A 21204-nucleotide genomic window follows, 5' to 3' on the forward strand; every position below is an offset into this window, starting at 1 on the left:
ACATTGTAGCCACAGCCACCCTGGGGCGCACTGACAGAGGCGAGGCTGCCGGACCTCTGACCACCACCAGTAGGCAACGGGTGAAGTGTCTTTCCCAAGGACACAACGACCGAGACTGTCCGAGCCGGGGCTCGAACCGGCAACCTTCCGATTACAAGGCAAACTCCCAACTCTTGAGCCACGATCGCCCCCGATCACCAGTAATGACCTCAAAGGGTCCGGTTATTGGACCAGTTTGGAAAGTGTGTGTTTTATAGCGTTTTGGCCCCACAGCAACTGTTTATTTTTACTTCCTGCATTAACGTTCGGTTCCTGAAACTCTCGCTAAAGCGTCTCTGTGAACAACAGGATGTGGAGTAATTGCTAGTCAAGTTCATCTGAGTCTGCATGGGGTCACCTCCCTGTGGCCAAACAGGCAAATAAGCGTTTCTGATAGGCAGCATGTGACTTCAGCAAAGCGCTGGCGTCTAAGAGGTTAAACACTGGAGCGGAGGTAGAAAACAGAGCGGGTTAACCCAACTGCAACTCTTTCTTCTTTTGTTTCACGTAAACATGGACCCAGCCTCCTCCTCTGTTTCTCTCTCTCTAGTCGCCTCATATGTTTCTATTTAAGGCCAGCAGTGCCGACTGCTATGATTGGTGTGCTCACCCCCCCCTCAGACTCCCCCGTCCAACGGCTGGCTCCCAGAGGCGGCGGAGGGGAGGCCTTTCCTCTCAACCGCACTGTTGATTTTCCACAGGGAAACTTCACCATTCCTCCACTCATTCGTTCCCCAGTCTTCCCTTCAGACCGTTAGCAGCTCTGCTGTTTCTCCTTTTTCTTTCCCCCCTTTTTTCTCTCTCTTTCCTTTTTGGATTTGGGAGTTTGCCTCAGGTCATGGATCCTCTGTAGATGTCAGATGGAGCGCCTACAAACTTCTCCCTTCGCTTCTTCGCTTGTGTTTTGACTCCTTCCGATGCTCCTCGGTCGTTCGCTGCGGGCCAAGGGTCGACTCAGCTGTATGGCCAGACGTTTGGGACTATGCAGCCAAGTCGTGTGGTCGCATTCTGATTGGGCAGGGACGCACAGCGGCGGGGAGCGGGGTTCGGCCGATGGAGACGTACCGGGCGCGCGGCGGCAGCGCGGTTGGTTGCGGCGGGCGTTCGCGGGGTGCCACGGCGGGCAGGTGGCTGACGGCCTGTTTCTTCCCCTCAGGGATTGACAGCTCGGAGCCCATGGTGCTGGAGCAGTACGTAGCCGTGGCCAACTACGAGCGGCAGGAGAACTCTGAGATCAGCCTGAAGGCCGGCGAGACGGTGGACGTGATCGAGAAGAGCGAAAGCGGTGAGTGGATGTTTTTTTGCTCTCAGTTTACATGCCGAGCATCAAGTGCTGACTTAGATCTACAACCAAACATCGTAGCTCACAGGTGTTGTGTTGAAAACAAAGGAAAAGTGCGTTTTCTGCACACGCTTTGAACTGCTTGACATGTAGTTTGATTCTTCCTGTTTGTACAGTGGCATAAACACACAAAACCACGCTCACTCAGCGCCTCTCTGGATGCTGTCTCCTGTCCTCTTGATTATGTTTCCTCCTTTTAAAACCCCGTCATGTACACACGGCTGCCTCCTGCGTCTCCTGGCTGGGCTTGGCACCACCTGGAGGTGCTGTTTGGCTCTGAGAAGTCGGGTTTGTGGACAGGAATGTCCAGTAATCATATGTGTGCACACACACCACCTCGACAGAGTTTGCTTCATCAGCAGACGCTCCACGCTCTACCTTGCCTTTCCCCCGTTGGAATTCTGTTTAGCGACCTCGGAGCTGGATCTGATTTTCCGTGCTAACAGCCACTGACAGCCAGCAGCTTGCACAACTCACAGCAGAAACTCTGGCACAGACACAGCACGTCGCTGCGTCTCTCAGCTCTTATCTGTACTCTGATTACACATGAGTCCATACTCTTCGAGATATCCGGAGCTCGCACATCTGTGATTACGTGCACTATTGAGTCCGTTTAGGCTGCAGCTCAACATTTTTCACATCTTTGTTTATTTGGCGTTTTGTTTGTTTGCAGTTTGAACACATCAGCATAAATGAGACGATTTTTTATGGGAAGTTTAGAGAGAGCGAAGGCGTCGCATGGGAAGCTGGTCCTGTCTCGATGAGGAAGACGAGAGAACTGCAGCTTTGTTTATGATGTTATGAAATATCGTGTAGGACGAAAACAGTTTTACTTTTTGAAAACATGACATTCCTTTGAACTTGAAAGATAATGTAAATACATGAAAGCAAGTAATGCTGGAAAAGGTGAGCGTGTGGTGGGACACGGGCTCAGCTGACTGTACAACCCCTGCAGCGACTCGATGTTTCCAGGTCGTACAGCTGGTCCATACGTGGGTGGCGTGCGGTGAAAATCTCACCTGATCAAACTTTTTATGACTTTTTCTAAAAGTTTTTGAGTAAATGAACGGTTTAGAGTTTAGAGGTGGGTGAAACATTTCATCATCATCCAAATGACTTCTTCAGGTTCCTCCAACCTTCCAAAGAGCTCATTTGCATAACGAGCGCACCGCAGACTTGTAGGTCAGCGATGGTCGTTCCTTTTTATCACCAATGGCTCCTTGACTCCTCGCTCACTTGATGCATATGAAAGAAAAAAGGACTCATATAGTTTGTTTTTGTTTTCATAATCGTTCAAAGCTGAAACTGTAACAAGAATAAAAACCAGTTATTAATGTCAAGTGTTCTTAGAAACTCTCGACTCTTCTGATATAACTTTGATCGCAGGCACCGTTTGGTGTTAGGCGCACGCATCGCTGAACGTTTTATGTCATGAATATTCATGTTGGCTCAAGTTGCACAGTAGTTTCTCCCTGTGATCCTGTTTCTGTGCATGAGGCCTGACAGCAGCTGCTCACCAGGCGTGTTTAAAAGCAGCGTGGATGCAGAACTCGGAGCGATAGGAGCGGCTTCTGAGCTCTCGGGAACTCTCGTCTCAGAGCTGGATGTGTGCGCTGTCGTCATCTGCTGAGCCAAGGAAGTGGAGCAACGGTGATGATGATGATGGTGACATCACTTGGAGACTATGCCAAGGCAAACACATCTGAGAGCTCGAATAATATCCCACAACCCCCTTCCTGCTTTTCAAGGCTTTCCTGCAGCCTCCTGGTCCGATGTGCTATGTTCTGTCTTCAATGCAAAGACACTGACACTGGGGCTGTTAGTTACAGCTTATTTTCTTTTAATGCGTGGAGTGGAGTGGTATTTTATCCTCTGATCCTCTCCAGGAAATGTTGAAATCCTTTTGTGTACCTGATCTTTTTCATTCACATGCACATTTTCTTTTCTCTGCACACTCGACACACATGTTGTTATGCATTTGCTTTTATTTATTCCAGCAGAGAAGAGTTCAGTCGGGTTTTTCAAGTGTCTGCAGGCTTGACCTGACATAATTACGGGTTCAACTGTGGAGCCGGATGTCGTTTATTTTTGCCTCTATGAGAAGCTATTGGCCTTACAAGTCAAGACCCAGCTGTTTCACTGCAGTGTCGACAAGCTCCGTCATCAGACTGGAAACTGGTTAAGTCATGAGCTCTGTGAGGTGGTGTGCATGCAGCTCGCTTTGTGTATCACTGAACAAGTATCTTACAATGTAGGAGCTGCTAATCTAGTAAAAATAGATTTATGAAGCATCAGGGGGATGGGGCGAACCAGAATCGGTCTGGGCCACCATCCGGGATCTCTCCCTCTGGTCTGGACATGGGAACCATTCAGTGTCTGGAGAGGCAATGTTCCAGCTGGAGAAAATAAATCTGCATATGTGACGAGTTAAATTATATGATGTGTCGGAGTAAGAGGAGGCAGTGATGTGAAGGGACAGAGAGGGAAGGCTGGTGTTTTTAATTAGTCACAGACCTGTGTTATAGCTGGTGCTTGATCAAAAAAAGTGGTCCCTGTTCCACTCTCCTGGTCCCTGTTCCACTCTCCTGGTCCCTGACCCACTCTCCTGGTCCCTGTTCCACTCTCCTGGTCCCTGTTCCACTCTCCTGGTCCCTGGCCCACTCTCCTGGTCCCTGTTCCACTCTCCTGGTCCCTGTCCCACTCTCCTGGTCCCTGTTCCACTCCCCTGGTCCCTGGCCCACTCTCCTGGTCCCTGTTGGTTATGATGAAGCATGTGTGGCCTGGAGGGATCTCAGGGAATTTGATGAGGATGATCGAAACACCAGCTCGTCCTGCCACAGCAGTCCCAGAGAGTCACTGTCATGGTGTACTCAAGTGCCTCTGGCATCCTGTTCCACTCTCCTGGACTTTGCCATGGAGATTAAGCAGGTATCTTCTTATCTCAAAAAGACCTTGTAATGCAAAAATGTAGTTTTTACTCAGCGAGCATATTGACATACTCGCTGTGGCAGTGTTTTAGCCACCTGCTGCCACCAAAAGGCTGACGGGGTATGCTGTCTCCCAGCATGGGTGGTGTGGGCACCTAAGTTTGTCAATGTGATAACTCGAGAACGAGGAGACACAGGAGCTTCAAACTGATGCCAAAGTGTATCTACTAAAATTCTCAAACGAGTTTGAATCTCAGTGACTTTGACCTCAACGTCAGCGTAAACCGACGTAAAAACCTTGTGAATGTCACAACTTGTAAGTCATAGATGTGTCGATCTTGCGTCATGGGGCTAGAAGAGAAGTCGAGGATTGCCTAGATTTGCCAGATCTAGTGACAAACATCCCTGCAGTCTGTTTATCTGCATTTTATATGAAACTAGGGAAACAACATGGAATTGATTACATTTCATCACGACGCTGAGACATTTCACAGCAGAGTTGGAGTTTGGACATTTATTGTTGCCCGTGACAACAGTTCAAAGCATTGCTAAAGAACTGAGGATCCGTCCACTGGTGCTGTGGACGTCTGTAGCAGACTCCGTCAGTCCAGCAGATACAAAGAGTCAACGAGTTTCATTTAAAACCACAGGAGGAGGCTAATGAGAACACAGCAGTCATTATGGTCCATTTTGAGGAGACCACAGTTCAGTCTGGTCCGTAATGGTAGACCAACAAACAGCTTTCCTCCAGGCACCTCTACAAAACGAGTCCCTGCTTGGCAGACTTTTTATGACTCCACAGGTTAATTGTTTCTGGTTAAATTATGCTTGGATCTGTTGGTTTCAGGGCTGACTTTATGTCTTCTAAATACCAGGTTTCTGCATCAGGCTGTTCTAGATCATGGACTTGATTTCAATGATGGATTCACATTTTTTTTTACCCAAATCCAGCTACATGTTGGCGTAGGGTCTTAAACATGACCGTTGCTTCGTGTAATCCCTCCCATTCTTCTTTCATTTTCTAATTTCTTTAAGGTCTAATGGCCAACAAGTTCAGAAATGATGTGAAAATTGTACAGAATAAAGATAAAGAGTGTTCAGAAGATTAATTCGTCACCTTCTGAGATCTTTGACAGTGAATTCTGAATCGCAGCGACTAGCCTTCCTCTCTGTGGGCAGACAGAGAGTATATGGAGAAAAACACTCCTCTTCCCCCTGTTTCATCATCCGAGACTAATGGATGTACCAGCAGGACCTTGACTCTAAACTGCAAACAGGATTCTTTGGGTTAGTGTGCCGCCCAAGCCCCACCAGCCGGAGAAGCCATTTGCCCAAATATCTTGGCCTTGCTTACTGCCAGGGTTCAAGAACATTTTGTCACAGTTGATTTTAAGAGATTAGACAGCTTTGCTTCTTTTTCTCTGGTCTTGACTCAGCACCTCATAGAGTATGACGTCCTGCTGTGTTCCCAGATAATACTAATCCTCCGTTTAAGAAAGTTACAGCAGTTTCTGTCATAAAGCTGAAGTCTACATGGAAATACTGATGCCACATCTTAGTTATGTTGAATTATTGTCAGCTGCTAAAATTCTGTTGGACGGAGAGTCAACGCCAGAAGTTTTGGCACCATTTTCCCACCACACCTTTCCGTGTGCCCAGGGGAGCTGGTAAGAATGGCAGCACTTAGACTAGCCCATGACGCCTTTCCAAAGCCCTGTCCTCAGTGAGGTTCATAAAGAGAGAGCCATGAGCTAACACACTGAGTGAAACCTCAGCATTAGATCATTTACATTAAACGCTCCTGTTAACTCGGGGCAAGTCTTAACTTTCGGCTGTGCAATAATTTATTAATTTGCACCGGACTGCTGGATGAAAAATGTCTCTGAATGGATTTAATTTCTTCTTCTCCTGCAGTTGCCAGAATGGCGCTCCACCTGCCCCTGAAGGCTCTGCTCCTTGTATAAGGATACTGTATGTTTACTCACAACTGTGGTTTAGATTTATGAGCAATTATAAAAGAAACGCAGCTTTCAGAGCTGCATCAATAACCCCACTGAAAGTACAGGAAAGACACAGTAAATATATCCAATAATGTTACGCTGGAAATATTGAATGTACCACTGTGGGTCATAAAAATCACCAAAGTGCCAAATTGTGAAATAAAAACTTTATGAAAGCCTCTTAAACATTCTGTATTTAACCTAGCTTGACATGTCCGTTGCTTTAGGCCTTCAGTTGTAGATTATGTTGTTCATTAAGATGTGCCAAGGCTAACTCGGAGGATGTTCTGGATCAGAAAAAGGCTGTTTCGGACAGCACGCTGCGGGCGAGCATTAATACTGACAGCCAGCATTAAACAAGGTGGTTTATCCAGAAGATGGTGTGCTATCATCTCACTACACCCTAGCTTGGCTGCATTAGCTAGCTTCACCCTCAGGCAGTAAAAAGGCGCTAAAGTGCTTCAGTCACTTCTTAGAGTCGAGCTCAGAGAGGCTGGGGATACTGGAAGCTGAGAGGGGCTGCTGTACTTGAAGCTGGCCACCTTCAGGGGGTGTAGGTGAACACATGCTAACACACATGATCAGTGCAGAGGTTTAGCCTCACTCCACTGATCGTGATGTTTGACCAAAAATGGTTATTGAAGTTCCTGCTGCCAGCTATCCCCTTTCACTTGTAACAAGTCGGCTCAGTCACAAGACCCCCAAGTTTTATGAAAACTTCCAGGAGGTAACATGAGCTTCAAACTGGGATGTAATGCTTCCACCGTTGCTCATCAGTAAAGACCAGAACCTTGACATTTGTCACTAAGAGGATTGGGTGCCCTTTTATAAACTCTTTTTGAGACTAGCTTTGAAGTGCTTTAAAGTGACACACCATGTGAAATCTATGCTTTGAATATGAAACATTAATCCCGTGAAGGTTTGAGAGCTGGACGAATGATGTAAGCCTGTAGATTGGGAAAGTAGGTTGTAGTTATTTCCATAGCAAAGTTTCAGTCTATTAAATGTACTGTGCTAAGTCATTAGTGAGATGGGTGGAGGGGAAGTTTCTCGAAGGATTTTACTCCAGTGTAAGCTGACTTTCAAAAGTTATCATGATAACCTTAATGTTGTTCTTGGAACAGACAATAGTAGGCCGAGTAATCAAGTAACTCCGTGAAACAAGGAAAAACGTTTCAGGTTAAAAAAACCTTTCATACAGAATTAAAAAAGAAGCTGGCGAGTGAGGAAACACTGGCCTACTGAATGCTGGGACACTTCTGCAGGTTGTATAATGACAGGGTGGCTTAACCAGGCTAGACAAAAGCATAGATAATTAAAAATAGCATGTTAAAAGTATGGCTAATCAGTTGAAAGCTGGCTTGCCTTCGGTCCCAGTTGAAAGCTAGCTATAGCTTGTTAAAAGTATGGCTAATCAGTTGAAAGCTAGCTATAGCCTTCGGTCCCAGTTGAAAGCTAGCTATAGCTTTCAACAAGGTATGTTTTTGTTTTTTAGCTAACCAAACCCTAACCCTATGTGTAGCAGTTGGGTTGCTAGCTAGCAGGATGGACAAACATGACATTTTTGGCCTAAACATGCTGGATAAACAGTTAAATTAGCTAGCTAAAATTATACATAAAAAACTAGAAACAGTTAGCTGTCGATGAAGGGGCTCTCTGCCTGTGTGGCTGGGCTTTCAGAAGCTCTAGTTTTACAGGCAGTACTTACTGCAGTAGTTTTGCCACCAAGCAGCAGAGGTAGAAGTAGCTGCATGTTTCCAGCAGGCAGTGATTTTGGTCAAGTCTATTGAGCTGTTCGATGTTGAGTCGCATCTTGGCAGTTTATAAAGGGGCCGAATGAAGGAGCCAAATTAGAGCTGTTACACTTTCAGAACGCTTTATTATCCCAATCAGTAACAAACCACAAAAAAATGACCCTAAAACCAAAATCAAATGTATTTTATGTGCTGAATGCTAAATGCTGTGTGTAGCTTGAGCTCACTGTTGGCGCTTGAACTAAAGGAAGTTTTAAGGATACTGATCAGACGCTTGTTACAGAAATGTTTCGTGCTGCATTTCAGAGTTTTTGGATAAAGCAGCAGGTATTAACACTGATGATTCTTGGCACTGCTCTTCTCTTCACTCTTCTTCTCTCTTTAACGACTTTTATAGCTTCACAGAGTTCAGTCTGTGGAATCCCAGCTTTGTGTAGGTACACAGGTTTAACTGAGGACGGTCTGGGTTTCAGTTGGAAACATTCAGTCACCAACATTTAGCATGTCGACCGGATCAAAAGGATATTTTTGGATGATGATGATGAAAATCTCTGGTAGAAAAGCACTGCTTCAGGCTAATCTCATTTATGAAGCTGCTGCAGTTCACGGTAAAGATAACACTGTGGCTAATTGTGCAGCTGGTTTGAGGCAGCGAGAATTGTTGTTCTCCTATTCTTTGAATCTCTCCTCCTGCTAACTCTGCAGAAAGATAAGCAAGTAGTTCAATGCTGAAAAGCAGCACTGCGTTCCAGTCCTCGCCGCTCTCCAGGGGATCTGTTCCCAATTAGAAGCTGAAGGGAACGAACAAAAATGACAGTCATCTCGTAGGTAACCCCTGCATATCACATTAATAAAAGACCTCCCTGTAGAAGCTGATGAGCGTTCAGCGGTCCAGAAAATGAGAACGTGAGAGGAAAGTGTGAGGTGCTGTTTTTGGAGGGGAATTAGCATGAAACACTCGAGCTTTGAAGCTCCAGCCAAACATCTGCTCCCCTCCTTTGTCTTCCCTCGGTCAGTCTTTGCCCATACCACCCTTTTAATCTCACTTTCCTCCTCCCGCTCTGGCTCTGTTCCTCACCTCTGTCTTCTTTTTATCGCGTTTGCTCTTAAGAACTTTGTGTATCTCCTGTTCCTCCAAAGCCCCCCCCCCCCCCAGGCCTGTTTCAGTCACTGATAAGCCGGCTCGTCCTGGTTACTGTTCCACTATGTTCACTGTGACCTCCACTTTCCCTCTGTGGGGAAAAAAGGCAATTATTGCCTGCCAAGGTTTGGTGTAGTTAGAAGCTCCAATTAGAGCCCAGCGCTGTAAGAGACGCCAATTACTGCCCCTCTGCTGTCTCCATATTTATGCTTTGTGCTGTGTCTGTGTATAAATGTGGCAGCACAATCTATCTATGTGAATATTAGTCATTAGTTTCTGAACGCTTCATAAATCCCCAGAACAGTTGGGTGTAGTTTGTCAGACAGACGCTCAGGAGCGTGTAAGTGGGCGCAGAAACGAGAGCGCGGCTGCTGCACGGGTTCTATTTTACTGTTCGGGTAAAGAGACGGCACACGCTACAGCTGTCGAGAGGACTCGGGGAGCTCTGGGATTGCTCTGCTCATTGGTGACACAATCCCTGAATCCCTGTACAGTAGGCAGATTTAAGAAGAGGGCGACAGCTCCGTGTCTCTCCAGAAACGAGAAATGAATCTATTTATTGAAGGTGCAAACAAAAGTTCTGACGCATAGAAAGAATAATAACCACCTGCTAGGCCTGGGTTTCCTGCTCTGAGCGCTTGCTTGTGCATTTCAGCAGTTTAACTCTGGACTTCACACTCGCTCAGTGTTCGTGGGTAAACCTGACCCACATTTCTGCTGAAGATCATCCCTGTTCATGAAAGTCTTTAATGAAAGAACCTGTGCCGTGTCCGAGCCCAAAGGCAGCGCGTCAGGTCAGGAGCACAACCAGGACATGATTAGTCATCGAGTCGGAGGGTCAGACTGTCACACAGAGTTCGACTGAAGCATCCCGAAGAGTCCGACATGCCGACCTCAGCCGTGTTTATTCTGAACTCACAGCACTCATAGCTCACGCCAACACTGTTGCAGCCGTGGCTTCATCCTCTTCTCCAAGGTTAAATTCAAGTTAAAATGTCACCACCTGCATCCTTCACGCAGTGACGGACAAGCAGAAAGCACGTGTCACAATAAACGTTGGATTAATGCTAGAGAAGACGAACAAATTTTGCATTATCGCTTCCACAAGTAGATGTCTGGGGATCATTTTCAGTGGCTGGTCTTGTGCGTTGGCATGAACATCCATGACTTTGTCTCCAAACTGGAAGAAATCGTGTTCTGACCACTTAGACTCTGCATCCTGCACCGCTGACCTCTCTGAATATTTAACTCGACTTTTCCTGAAAGCTTTCTTTGTACAGCTCTGTGCAGCATCAGGAACGACTTTCAGGAGATAATTTTCCACAGTGTGCATCCTCACCTGAATCCACTTTAGCCCTACTTTGAAGTATTTCCATTCTAAAGTAGCTGCCAGTACTTTACTCTTTAGGTGTCACAGAGGGTGGGATGCTTGGAGGATCCAGGAGCATTTAGCCCTTCTCGAGTGTTTCGGCCCTCCACACACAGACGGACAGTTTAGTCCACACATATGCTGGGACAAGTTCTAGTTTGCTTTAACTGACTCTGAGAACAGTTTCTCCGTCTGGCTGCTGATCTCTGGTCCAGATCTCCTCCTACGAGACAGATTTTCAGTGAAAACTAATCTGTCCACAGGCGGCTCTCACGCGCTCAGGTTTACCGCGATACCAACTGTCTGTTTTTGTCCCAGTCTCTCTCATTTGGTGTCTTATAGTCACATCTGTGTCTCTGTGTTGTTTCCCGTGCTCTGTCTGCAGGCTGTTCAGCACTTTGTGATTGCAGAGGGTGTGTGTGTGTGTGTGTGTGTGTGTGTGTGTGTGTGTGTGTGTGTGTGTGTGTGTGTGTGTGTGTGTGGGCGGGCAGCAGTGTTTCTGGTCCTCATTTATCTGTTTTTACTGTGCCCACTTTCTCCTGAGCTGGATTTATTAGCGAACTGGGCCCTGTCAAAAGCTTGCCTTATGATAGCATGTGTGCACACGATGGAGGCCGGGCCTGCCGCGTGTGTTTCTGCCCTTTGAGATGTTTTGTATTGATGTGCATGTGTGAGACGGGCTGAAGAACCCCAGAACTCTCCCAGCCTGTTCATATCTACGCTGTAGTTTTCATTTTTCTTTGTTTTCTCTTTAAAACCTCGAATAAACGTTCTAACATCAGCTTTGATCAGCGGTGCTGCTAAAGAGTGGTGGCGTCTGGCTTTCTTCACTGGGCCAGTTTTTATTATTTAGCGGTCTGGAGGAAACTTTTCATGCTTTTAATTCCCCACATTTGGCTCCTGCAGTCCTCGTGGTTCTGGCATCAGTCGAGCCTTCCATCGTCTCTGCGGACTGAGATGTGCTGCAGAGATGTTCATGTTGCAAAGCTCTTGCGTCTTATCTGGCAGGTGTTTGATTAGTTTTAGTGTTCAGCCGCCTGCTTTTTCTGTCTCTGTTCAAACTCCTGCTTCTGTTGGCTTCAGTTACTGGAGGTAGGATGTGATATGCGTCAGCTGGGGCGCTCACACATGCCACCGTTGATGGCAAACAGTCACCTCGGTCTCTTCTGCTGGCGTGGGAGATTTATGATTCTGTTTTTCCAGCAGGTACAGGTGGCTCCAATTCTTCTTCAGCTTTTTAAAAGTCGCAATGAATCAGCCTATGAAAGGCCTAATGCGTTTCATATGGCCCAAGCTATTCTTTCTGCTAGGTGGACCTTTCACACTGCAGCGAAAGAGAAAATAAAACGCACAACATGACACTAAAATGGACTTTCTTTGTTTGAATACATCAAACAAAGAAAGTCATATTTAAATTCAAATTTTAAATCTTAATCATCCCAAGGTTTTGCAACACTGACCATATATGGTATCAGATTTATTTAATAGGATTACATATGAAAGCGATTGCTCCTCATATCAAGCCCTGTCAACTCCGACCTCTCCCAAAGTCACACTGCACTGCTGTGTGTTTGCAGGAGTCAGAGCATCAACAAACAGCCAGTGTGACTGCGAGGAAGCTCCGGCTGGATGAGCTACACTGGAGCTACCATAAACTTCACACCCGAGCCTCAACTCTCGCGGCCCGGTACAGGTCCGTGGCCCGGGGGTTGGGCACCGCTGGTGTATATTTATCAAAATCGAGCAGGTTGACCTTTAACCTGGACTCATTTCCTGCAAGTCGCTTTGCAACCCCCATTAGCTTCTGCTGCTCCTCCATCCATTCATGCTGTTCTGACTTAAACAGCATCATGTCTGCTCTGTTACGTGAGACGATCATTTAAATTCAAAGTGCTGCACTGGGTATTGATTCTGTCACCGTGCTTCCTGTTGTCTGTATAAAAGAAAAGCTGTGAGTATAATGTGGTCTAATATTAATTTATTTTACTGCTAAAATATGACATAAGGTAACCCAGTAATTTCCAGAAGACTGTATCTTTATCATGACTTAATCCCATTTAGCCTGAAGTGGAGGAAAATGCATTATTTTTGTCATAACTCTACAACTAAGAGTGGATTTTCCCGGCAGTGGCGACGTGTTTTTCCATTAGTCCAAATGATGTGACTGTAGGCTCAGTTTAATCGTTGAAATGATTTGAATTCTAGCTGTGACTATTACTTCCTATCAGAGCTGTGAAGTTGAAACCAATGCTCACTCTCTGTTGCTGCGAACACACTTCTTCACTTCTACCACCTACCTCTCATTGCCATTACTGCTACTTTCCCTATGATACAGCTCTATGTTGCGTTCATATTTTCCGCATCATTCATAACACGTATTATTGTGATTGGTGTCGTGCCGGGTAATAAAAAAAGGGCGTGATGAATTGATTCACCCAGGCTTCTCCAGAGAGCTGAGCCATATGGCTGTAAATACAGCGGAGCAGCGATGACTTAATTGCTGGACTCGTTTGGGAAAAGAAAAACAGTTTGTTGCTATTAGCTCCTTTATAACCACTGCTAACCACTGCTTTTACATTATCACTTCCACTGCATGCGCACACTCACATTAGACCAGACAGACCCAGGACATCCACACTATTGTTGTACTTTCCACAGTAAGGAGTGAAATGCTGTCACGTATGACCTCACTCTTGCCGTCATATCATCCCTGTATAGGCTGGAAGAATGTGTCACACGTTGGGTTGCAGCCATGCAGCACACTAACGAAGCCACGTCTCCTCGCTTTTTATGGCTAACGGGGCTTTGGTGCTGTCGATGTCGTCACTACAGCCTGACGACAGCCTTTGCTTACAGACGCATGCTAGCTGTCAGACTGTGATCTATGTAAATGGATTGGGTTCTTTTGGTTTTGGTCGCCACCCAATGTGTCATGTGTTTCTGCAATTGTGTCAAGTCAGCTCAGCGAGCGCTGTAGCAGCGTAACGTAGATGTGACCACAAACTTCTCCTTTGCCAGTAGCAATCAAGACGTGATCTCTGCTGTGCAGCCACAGGGTGTGGGTGAAGAGGGGAACGCCACGGGTGATGTTACGCCATGATTTAGGCCATTTGTGAGTGGAAGCCTTTCAAGCCTCAGAAGGAAAGCGAGTTAAACGTAGATAATCAAGTTTCTGACCTCGTTCTTGGAGGAGGCTGTCCTCCTGTGCAGATGGACCAACCAGGGTCTGTAAGTTTGTGACGTTTCTGCTGTGGCTTTAAGTGAAGTTGGGTAAATGTGGTGAACTTCACGGAGGCATTGGTGATGAATTGTGTTGGCTTTTGTTGTTTACCACATATGTACACGCCCACAAAGGCCTGATTGGCACAAAATTTGGCACCAATGTTCCCAGTTCACAAACGCTGAATCCAGTAACTCCTGATTTATCAGGACCAAAAGCAGCTTTTTGTTTCACCTGAAATATTTCACAAAGTCTTCCAAATATAAATTGGAAAACCCCCAAAAACTTTCCCAGTGAAATCCTGTCCAGCGTTTGTTTGTAAACACCAAAACGGAGCGAAGGCTACAAGCTAGCTCGTGGCAGTCAGCTCGAGCGGCATCGTAGACGCTAACAAGCCACGAAGAAAGTAAAGTTCCTCTGGCACCGGTGCTCAACACGAAAGTAACAGCTCATCTCATACGAAGCTTGACTTTTCTATCACACAGTGAACCTGTGATCCAAGTTTACCTCACAGGGTTAAAGCCTCCTCTGGGGGATGGTCACCGGGTTTAAACTCCTGTTTACTGTTGGAAATCCTGCTTTTCAAACCAAACCTGGAGGTGAAAGAGAAGCTAAACAGCAGCTGCAGGAACAAAGGGGAACTCGGGAGGTGCACACCGCGGTGTCCTAGCTCATAACCCAGGAACTCTGACTGTGCTGTACAGTATGAAACATTATGTAAGACCTCAAGATGTTTGTCATTGTTTGTGTGGTTGAATCATCAGTTGGAGGAACCAGCATGGACCAAACATGGACTACAGGCGACTGCAAAACAACAGCAGCACAGCATGTTTGACTGTGAGTCAGTGAAGGGTAGCAGTGTCTTTAAAAGCCCAACACGTCCTAGCAGGTTGATCTTCAGCAGCATCACCGAGTGCTGTTTTAAACCACCGGTGAGGAGTTCCTCCTCGCCCCAGCACTCCCAGCACTCCCAGCACTTCTGTGTCTTTCAGTGTCTGGTTTAGTAATGAACACCACTTTCCAGGAAGGTGAAACTCTGAGCTGCCACGAGCTCCCTTTAGATGTCCCTTTGACACTCACACAGACAGGAGCAGCCTATTAGACGTGCTGTTCTCCCACCCCTACGTGGGCTGTATCCAGTAACGTCTCTTTTTTGGTGCAAATTGCCCCCGAGCTGGTGTGCTCACCGACATCCGTCAGGCCTAACTGACAGCACTAATGTGTTCTCCTCAGGTTGGTGGTTCGTCAGCACAGCGGAGGAGCAGGGCTGGGTCCCGGCCACATACCTCGACTCGCAAAATGGAACCAGAGACGATTTGGATCTGGGAACATCCAGGACTGTCGAAGGTTAGTGCTGACACAAACACGGCGTTGTTACATTCATAAAACTTAAAGACATAAACGTCAGTCTGCGTGTGCAGGGGGCAGCCCATCCTTTCTAGTTTCCTTCTGTGTTCATTCTCATCACATCATCCACAAGTTAGTGCTGAACACACAAACACATTTCCAGTCACACATTGGGAACCTTGGAGACCACAGTGGCGGCAGCAGCACGGTGAAATGGTACCAGACTGCAGCCAACGGGGTTGCAATATTTTGGCACCACAGAAAATTCCTTCCAGCTCCCCCGGGACGCCACGGCTCTCGTTTTGTTGCGACCCTTTCCTCCTGAATGTTTAGTCTGCCTGCTGGGACGGAGCATTTCCTCACCGTGTCATCCCCCCCCCCTCTGAGATCTGGAGCGTGCAAACGCACAGACGCATGCGTGCAGTTTATTTGCAGATGCATGTAGCAGTTTATGGGATGTAGAATCCCGCTGGATCCTCCTGCAAACACTTTTCCGTCTCTGTTGCGACACATGCTGGGCTCCATGCTTCAGTGGGCAAACAAACACAAACAGCTCAGTTGCTGTTACTCGCTGCTCCTTTTGAGGAGGTGGCAGCGCCCGTAACAAAGATTTAGTGTTGTTTTGTTACATTGTGACGTGCCGGAGTGTTTGCTGCCTGTTGATTGGATGCATGTGTTGTTAATGGTGTTTCTGTTTGTTTTTGAGTTGTGCTCAGAACTTGTTTGACATCTGCTGCAGATTCCCGAACACCAACACCCAGCTCTCGGGAATACGTTAGGCTTATTATATCTTTGTAGCTTTGCCCGTTGATTCTGACGTCTGATTTATTCAGCTGAACTGAATGGATGTTACATCACTGAATGAAACGGCACGCACGAGGCTCGTGCTCTGACTTCGTGCAGGTTGACCGCTGCGCTCTTTTCATTGGCCTCGCTAAATTTACTACTGGACACTTTCAGTTGAGAAAAGTGGAGCTAGAATTATAACAAAAACAGGAAGAGAGGGCGAAGCATCTGAATGATCTGGTCACCTGTTCATCTGCTGGAACCTCAGCTAGAAACAGCTCCGCTCACATTCACGGTAGCTCGACCATCATCATCATTATTGTTTTTATCGTTGGTCATTTTTATTTCTTTTGGTTTTAATGTGACCTCTGAAACACCTCGATTGGCTTCCTTGGATGTCGGACAGCAGCAGGTGTTGGTTGGTAAGCCTCTAAAAGCCCTTAGAGGAGGCCTGTGTGTGTGTGTGTGTGTGTGTTACATTTTCTGTCATATACAGCGTACTTTGACAAACAGATCAATGATGTCATCACAGCTCGTTTCTTTCATTTCCAGCTGCTCACAAAAGTGAAGCTATTCCTTGAGAGAGCTGTCCATGCCTTCGTTTCATCTTTACTCTGGTGTCAGTCTGTTATCAGTGAGCCGACTGCAGCAGGTCCAAAGCGCTGCAGCACTGTTACTAACCAGCACTCGAAAGCGAGACCACATATTTCCATACTAGCATCGTTACTGTCACTTTTTGAACTGGCTTTTGTCCGGCATTGCACGAGTTCGCTGTCCGAGCTGTCCCGAGGTCCTTTGCTGTGACTGCTCCTAAACCGGGAACCTCCCCTCCACAACATTTGAAAACCCAATTTTATTCTATTTTTAAACCAGAATCAGTTCAGACTAATTTTATTTGCGTTATTTCTCATTTTATGTTTCTTTTCTGTCTTTTAATCTCATTCGATTATTTTAGAGGTGCAACACTGTGAGCCCCAATCTTCAGGCTGCAGTTCTTTCCTTTACTTGTGCCTCGATATGATGCCAGTCAGAGCAGATCTATCAATACAGCCACGTATCTCAGGCATGTAGAAAGTTGTTTAAAGCCTTTTGTGGTTCCAGAGTAAGTGACTGAACACCAGGTAGAGGAACCGGATTACAGGAGCAACGTTGCGTAAGAATACTCTGTTAAAAAGCCTCAAATAAACCAGAGTTGGCATCAGCTGGCATCTGAGGCTGACATTAACTGCACAAAGCTCACAGCTACACATGCACTCTCTTCCCCCTCATCCTCCGTCAGTCCCATTTTCCCGTTAGGCCTGGTGTCTTTGTGTTTGCACACATTGTCACTTCTCATTCCTGATCTCTCCCTTCCTGCTTCCCATCGTCTCTTACGTCTCATTATCTCCGCGTGGTCGGTAACCTAATTCCACTGACAGCTCAGCTCGCTAGGGAGGAACCGACAGGCGCGCCCAGCCCTGCTGAAATTACCTCCAAATAACATTTCCCTGTGTCCCTTCCTTTAAGCCAATATATCAATTAAGAGGTCAACGGGAGCGGGATGGCGCTCGGTGGGATGGAAGGAGCGCCGGAGAGGAATCAAAAGGGACAGCGAGTGACAAGGAGCAGAGTCAGAGGAGCGATGGAGAGATGAGCGAGGACAGAAGACGGAGAAGAAATGAAATTACTGCAGGCAAAAGAAAGACGGAGGACAACTGCTGTTTCCCTCCATCCTTCCCGTCATTAATATTTTTCCCTCAGGAGGCAGCAGAACAGGAAACCGGCTCACGATGTTTGATCGCTGCTTCGTCGTACAAGCTTCGAGGTTAAGAGTTCGACACACGGCAGCCGCATAATGTGTCGAGGCCCTCGGAGATCCTGGAGCTGTGTCTGTGATTGGTGTTCTCGTGTGTGCGATAACCGCAGACGGCATAATAACCATGAACGTAACCACGGTGACGTCCTTATCGGCTTTTGAAGCGTCAGTGTTAGCAGGATTAAACGTGGTGTGCATCTGCACCGCCGCAGGTCACACTGGACGTCAGAAGCACTTCAGTGAACTTGTTTCAGATTTGAGCCTCTGATAGCTGCGCCGTGTAGCTTGGTATGGATCCTGCAGGAAATCGAGCCGGTGCTATTTTAAGCGATGTGGAGCAGAGCTTCTGGGATGCTCCTAAAATAAGCTGCATTGTGTTTGTTGGAACAGCAAGCAGGAGCTTATTAGCTCTGACGATGACATCGGAGCCTGAACGCGACACCGCTGTGTTCCCGGCTTTGCTGATTTGTTAAGGCGGACGTGTCCACATTTGGAAGAGTGCTAAATTATCAGCTGGTGCTAACAAACAGCATGTAGCGTGCTGGTCACACTGGTCCCTGATAATCAGTGTGGTGGGGTTTGTAGCTTACACGCTGGTTCCTCCAGCCATGCCATGGTCTGCTGTTCCAGGCAAAATACAATTACTGTCCTCTTAAGTCCAACACAGTCAGTTTGCACCAAGCAGTCCACCTGCTCCCCTCATTTCGTTTCCGTGGTACTGCAGAGGATTTGATGGCTGAAATGACTCGTCCCGCTTCGTTTCTCACCCAGTCTTTAAAACTCACAGACACACTTCCTGTAAGAGAAGCAGTTTGAACGTGTTCATGACGACTAACAGCTCATTTTGCTAAAACGTGCTTCTTACACTAACTCGTCTGTTTTGTCTTTTGGTTGCTGCTCCGCCCCCCCTCCCCCTCATCAGTTACTAAGAGACGCAAAGCCCACCTGAAGAGGCTGGACCGCCGCTGGACCCTCGGCGGTATAGTTAACCGCCAGCAGAGCAGAGGTGAACATGAAAACACACAAACACACACAGAGACAGACACACAGAGACACACACGCACAGACAGACACACACACAGAGACACACACACACAGAAAGACACACACAAACAGAGACACACACACAGGACTTTTACATTTTGCAGTTTTTGTCATCAGATGCATGTTTCTCTGGTGACCCCATCTGATCTTGTGTGTCCCTGTGTGACCCTGTGTGTCCCTGTGTGACCCTGTGTGTCTCTGTGTGTCCCTGTGTGACCCTGTGTGTCCCTGTGTCTCCCTGTGTGTCTCTGTGTGTCCCTGTGTGTCCCTGTGTGTCTCTGTGTGACCCTGTGTGTCCCTGTGTGTCTCTGTGTGACCCTGTGTGTCCCTGTGTGACCCTGTGTGTCCCTGTGTGACCCTGTGTGTCCCTGTGTGTCCCTGTGTGTCTCTGTGTGTCCCTGTGTGTCCCTGTGTGTCTCTGTGTGTCCCTGTGTGTCCCTGTGTGTCTCTGTGTGTCTCTGTGTGACCCTGTGTGTCCCTGTGTGTCCCTGTGTGTCCCTGTGTGTCTCTGTGTGACCCTGTGTGACCCTGTGTGTGTCCCTGTGTGTCCCTGTGTGTCCCTGTGTGTCTCTGTGTCTCCCTGTGTGTCTCTGTGTGACCCTGTGTGACCCTGTGTGTGTCCCTGTGTGTCCCTGTGTGTCTCTGTGTGTCTCTGTGTGTCCCTGTGTGTCCCTGTGTGTCTCTGTGTGTCTCTGTGTGTCCCTGTGTGTCCCTGTGTGTCCCTGTGTGTCTCTGTGTGTCCCTGTGTCTCCCTGTGTGTCTCTGTGTGTCCCTGTGTGTCTCTGTGTGTCCCTGTGTGTCCCTGTGTCTCCCTGTGTGTCTCCCTGTGTGTCCCTGTGTCTCCCTGTGTGTCTCTGTGTGTCCCTGTGTCTCCCTGTGTGTCTCTGTGTGTCCCTGTGTGTCCCTGTGTGTCTCTGTGTGTCTCTGTGTGTCCCTGTGTGTCCCTGTGTGTCCCTGTGTGTCTCTGTGTGTCCCTGTGTGTCTCTGTGTGTCTCTGTGTGTCCCTGTGTGTCCCTGTGTGTCCCTGTGTGTCTCTGTGTGTCCCTGTGTGTCCCTGTGTGTCTCTGTGTGTCCCTGTGTCTCCCTGTGTGTCTCTGTGTGTCCCTGTGTGTCTCTGTGTGACCCTGTGTGTCTCTGTGTGACCCTGTGTGTCTCTGTGTGTCTCTGTAGGGGCGATCGTGGCTCAAGAGTTGGGAGTTCGCCTTGTAATCGGAAGGTTGCCAGTTTGAGCCCCGGCTTGGACAGTCTCGGTCGTTGTGTCCTTGGGCAAGACACTTCACCCGTTGCCTACTGGTGGTGGTCAGAGGGCCCGGTGGCGCCAGTGTCCGGCAGCCTCGCCTCTGTCAGTGCGCCCCAGGGCGGCTGTGGCTACAATGTAGCTGCCATCACCAGTGTGTGTGTGAATGGGTGGATGACTGGATATGTAAAGCGCTTTGGGGTCCTTAGGGACGAGTAAAGCTATACAAATACAGGCCATTTACCATTTCTGTGTGGCCACAAAGATCTGTGCAACAGTTCAGGGTAAATGAGATGTTAGAGGTTAATAATTTGGAGACTGTTTAAGATAAAATGACTCTTTGATGTGTGGTCCTGTCTCAGCAGCATTAAGTGGGAGCTGTTGTGTTCTTCTTTATTTCCTGGATGTGGATGTTTGTGTTAAACGTGGCCAAAGTGAACGATTAAGTCAAGTAGGGCGCTCGGTGTTTGTAATCCCTGTGAGTTAGAAGCTCAGGCTGTTCTAACACGAGTCCTTTTGTCAGGCTCGGTCTGCTGCTCGATACACTAATACAGTGTTTTTAATCACACAGCTGTAGCTGCAGCTCTCCTTTCACGTAATCTGCATCGGTGAACAACTAACACAAAAACAACAAGTGGCCCAGTATCTGCAGCATATTGGGTGGCCATGAGTCAGCTCTGACAGTAAAATCTCAAATCTTGCTCCCTCAGACGTGGAACACTCCCCGGCTCTCGCTGAGAAGCAAAATAATTGGACCGCATTAAACAGATTTAGATAATGAAGCGCTCGGCACCCGCAGCACGAGCGCCGCGACCTCGACGGCCGCCGAGCCCCGTCATGTAAATGGTTGCGTAACAGTGTTGTTGCTTCATTAGCTTTGAAAGACTGTTTATGACTTTCACATTTCAGTTTTAATTTTTGGATACTTGTGGTTTTGTCGAGTCATTTTTGCGTAAATGCTGAAACGTGAGAGAAACAAACAAGCGTCTCTTTGCTGAGGAGCGAGCCGGCGCTTTCTAATCCAGACTGTCGGTTTGTCGCCTTGTAGCTGTGCCGTGTTTACGGAAGCTCGTCCCGAGCCCAGAAAACAAGGGAAAACCTCTAAGAACCATCTTTGTTTCTCTTTACATTCCCCGACTGAAGCGCTGCGTCCACTCAGTCCTGGACCAGCAGGCAGCAGAGCACTGATTAATGGTTAATCCG

At 47.5% G+C, this 21204-nt stretch overlaps 1 protein-coding gene across 6 annotated transcripts in view; it reads left to right on the plus strand.

Annotated features, from left to right (window-relative positions):
* Positions 1-21204, plus strand: part of sh3pxd2aa (SH3 and PX domains 2Aa) — a 94879-nt gene that overhangs the window by 62524 nt on the left and 11151 nt on the right. For 4 of the 6 annotated variants that reach the window (XM_026169658.1, XM_026169659.1, XM_026169660.1 and 1 more), the window contains 3 exons: positions 1196-1324; positions 15026-15139; positions 18643-18726. In XM_026169658.1, the coding sequence (XP_026025443.1) occupies positions 1196-1324; positions 15026-15139; positions 18643-18726 (327 nt within the window). Of the gene's footprint in view, positions 1-167; positions 1126-1195; positions 1325-15025; positions 15140-18642; positions 18727-21204 lie in introns of those variants that run through there. The other 2 variants (XM_026169663.1, XM_026169662.1) reach the window with 2 other exon arrangements.

The sequence above is a fragment of the Astatotilapia calliptera genome, chromosome 6, assembly GCF_900246225.1.
Source record: "Astatotilapia calliptera chromosome 6, fAstCal1.2, whole genome shotgun sequence".
Classification (NCBI taxonomy): domain Eukaryota; kingdom Metazoa; phylum Chordata; class Actinopteri; order Cichliformes; family Cichlidae; genus Astatotilapia; species Astatotilapia calliptera.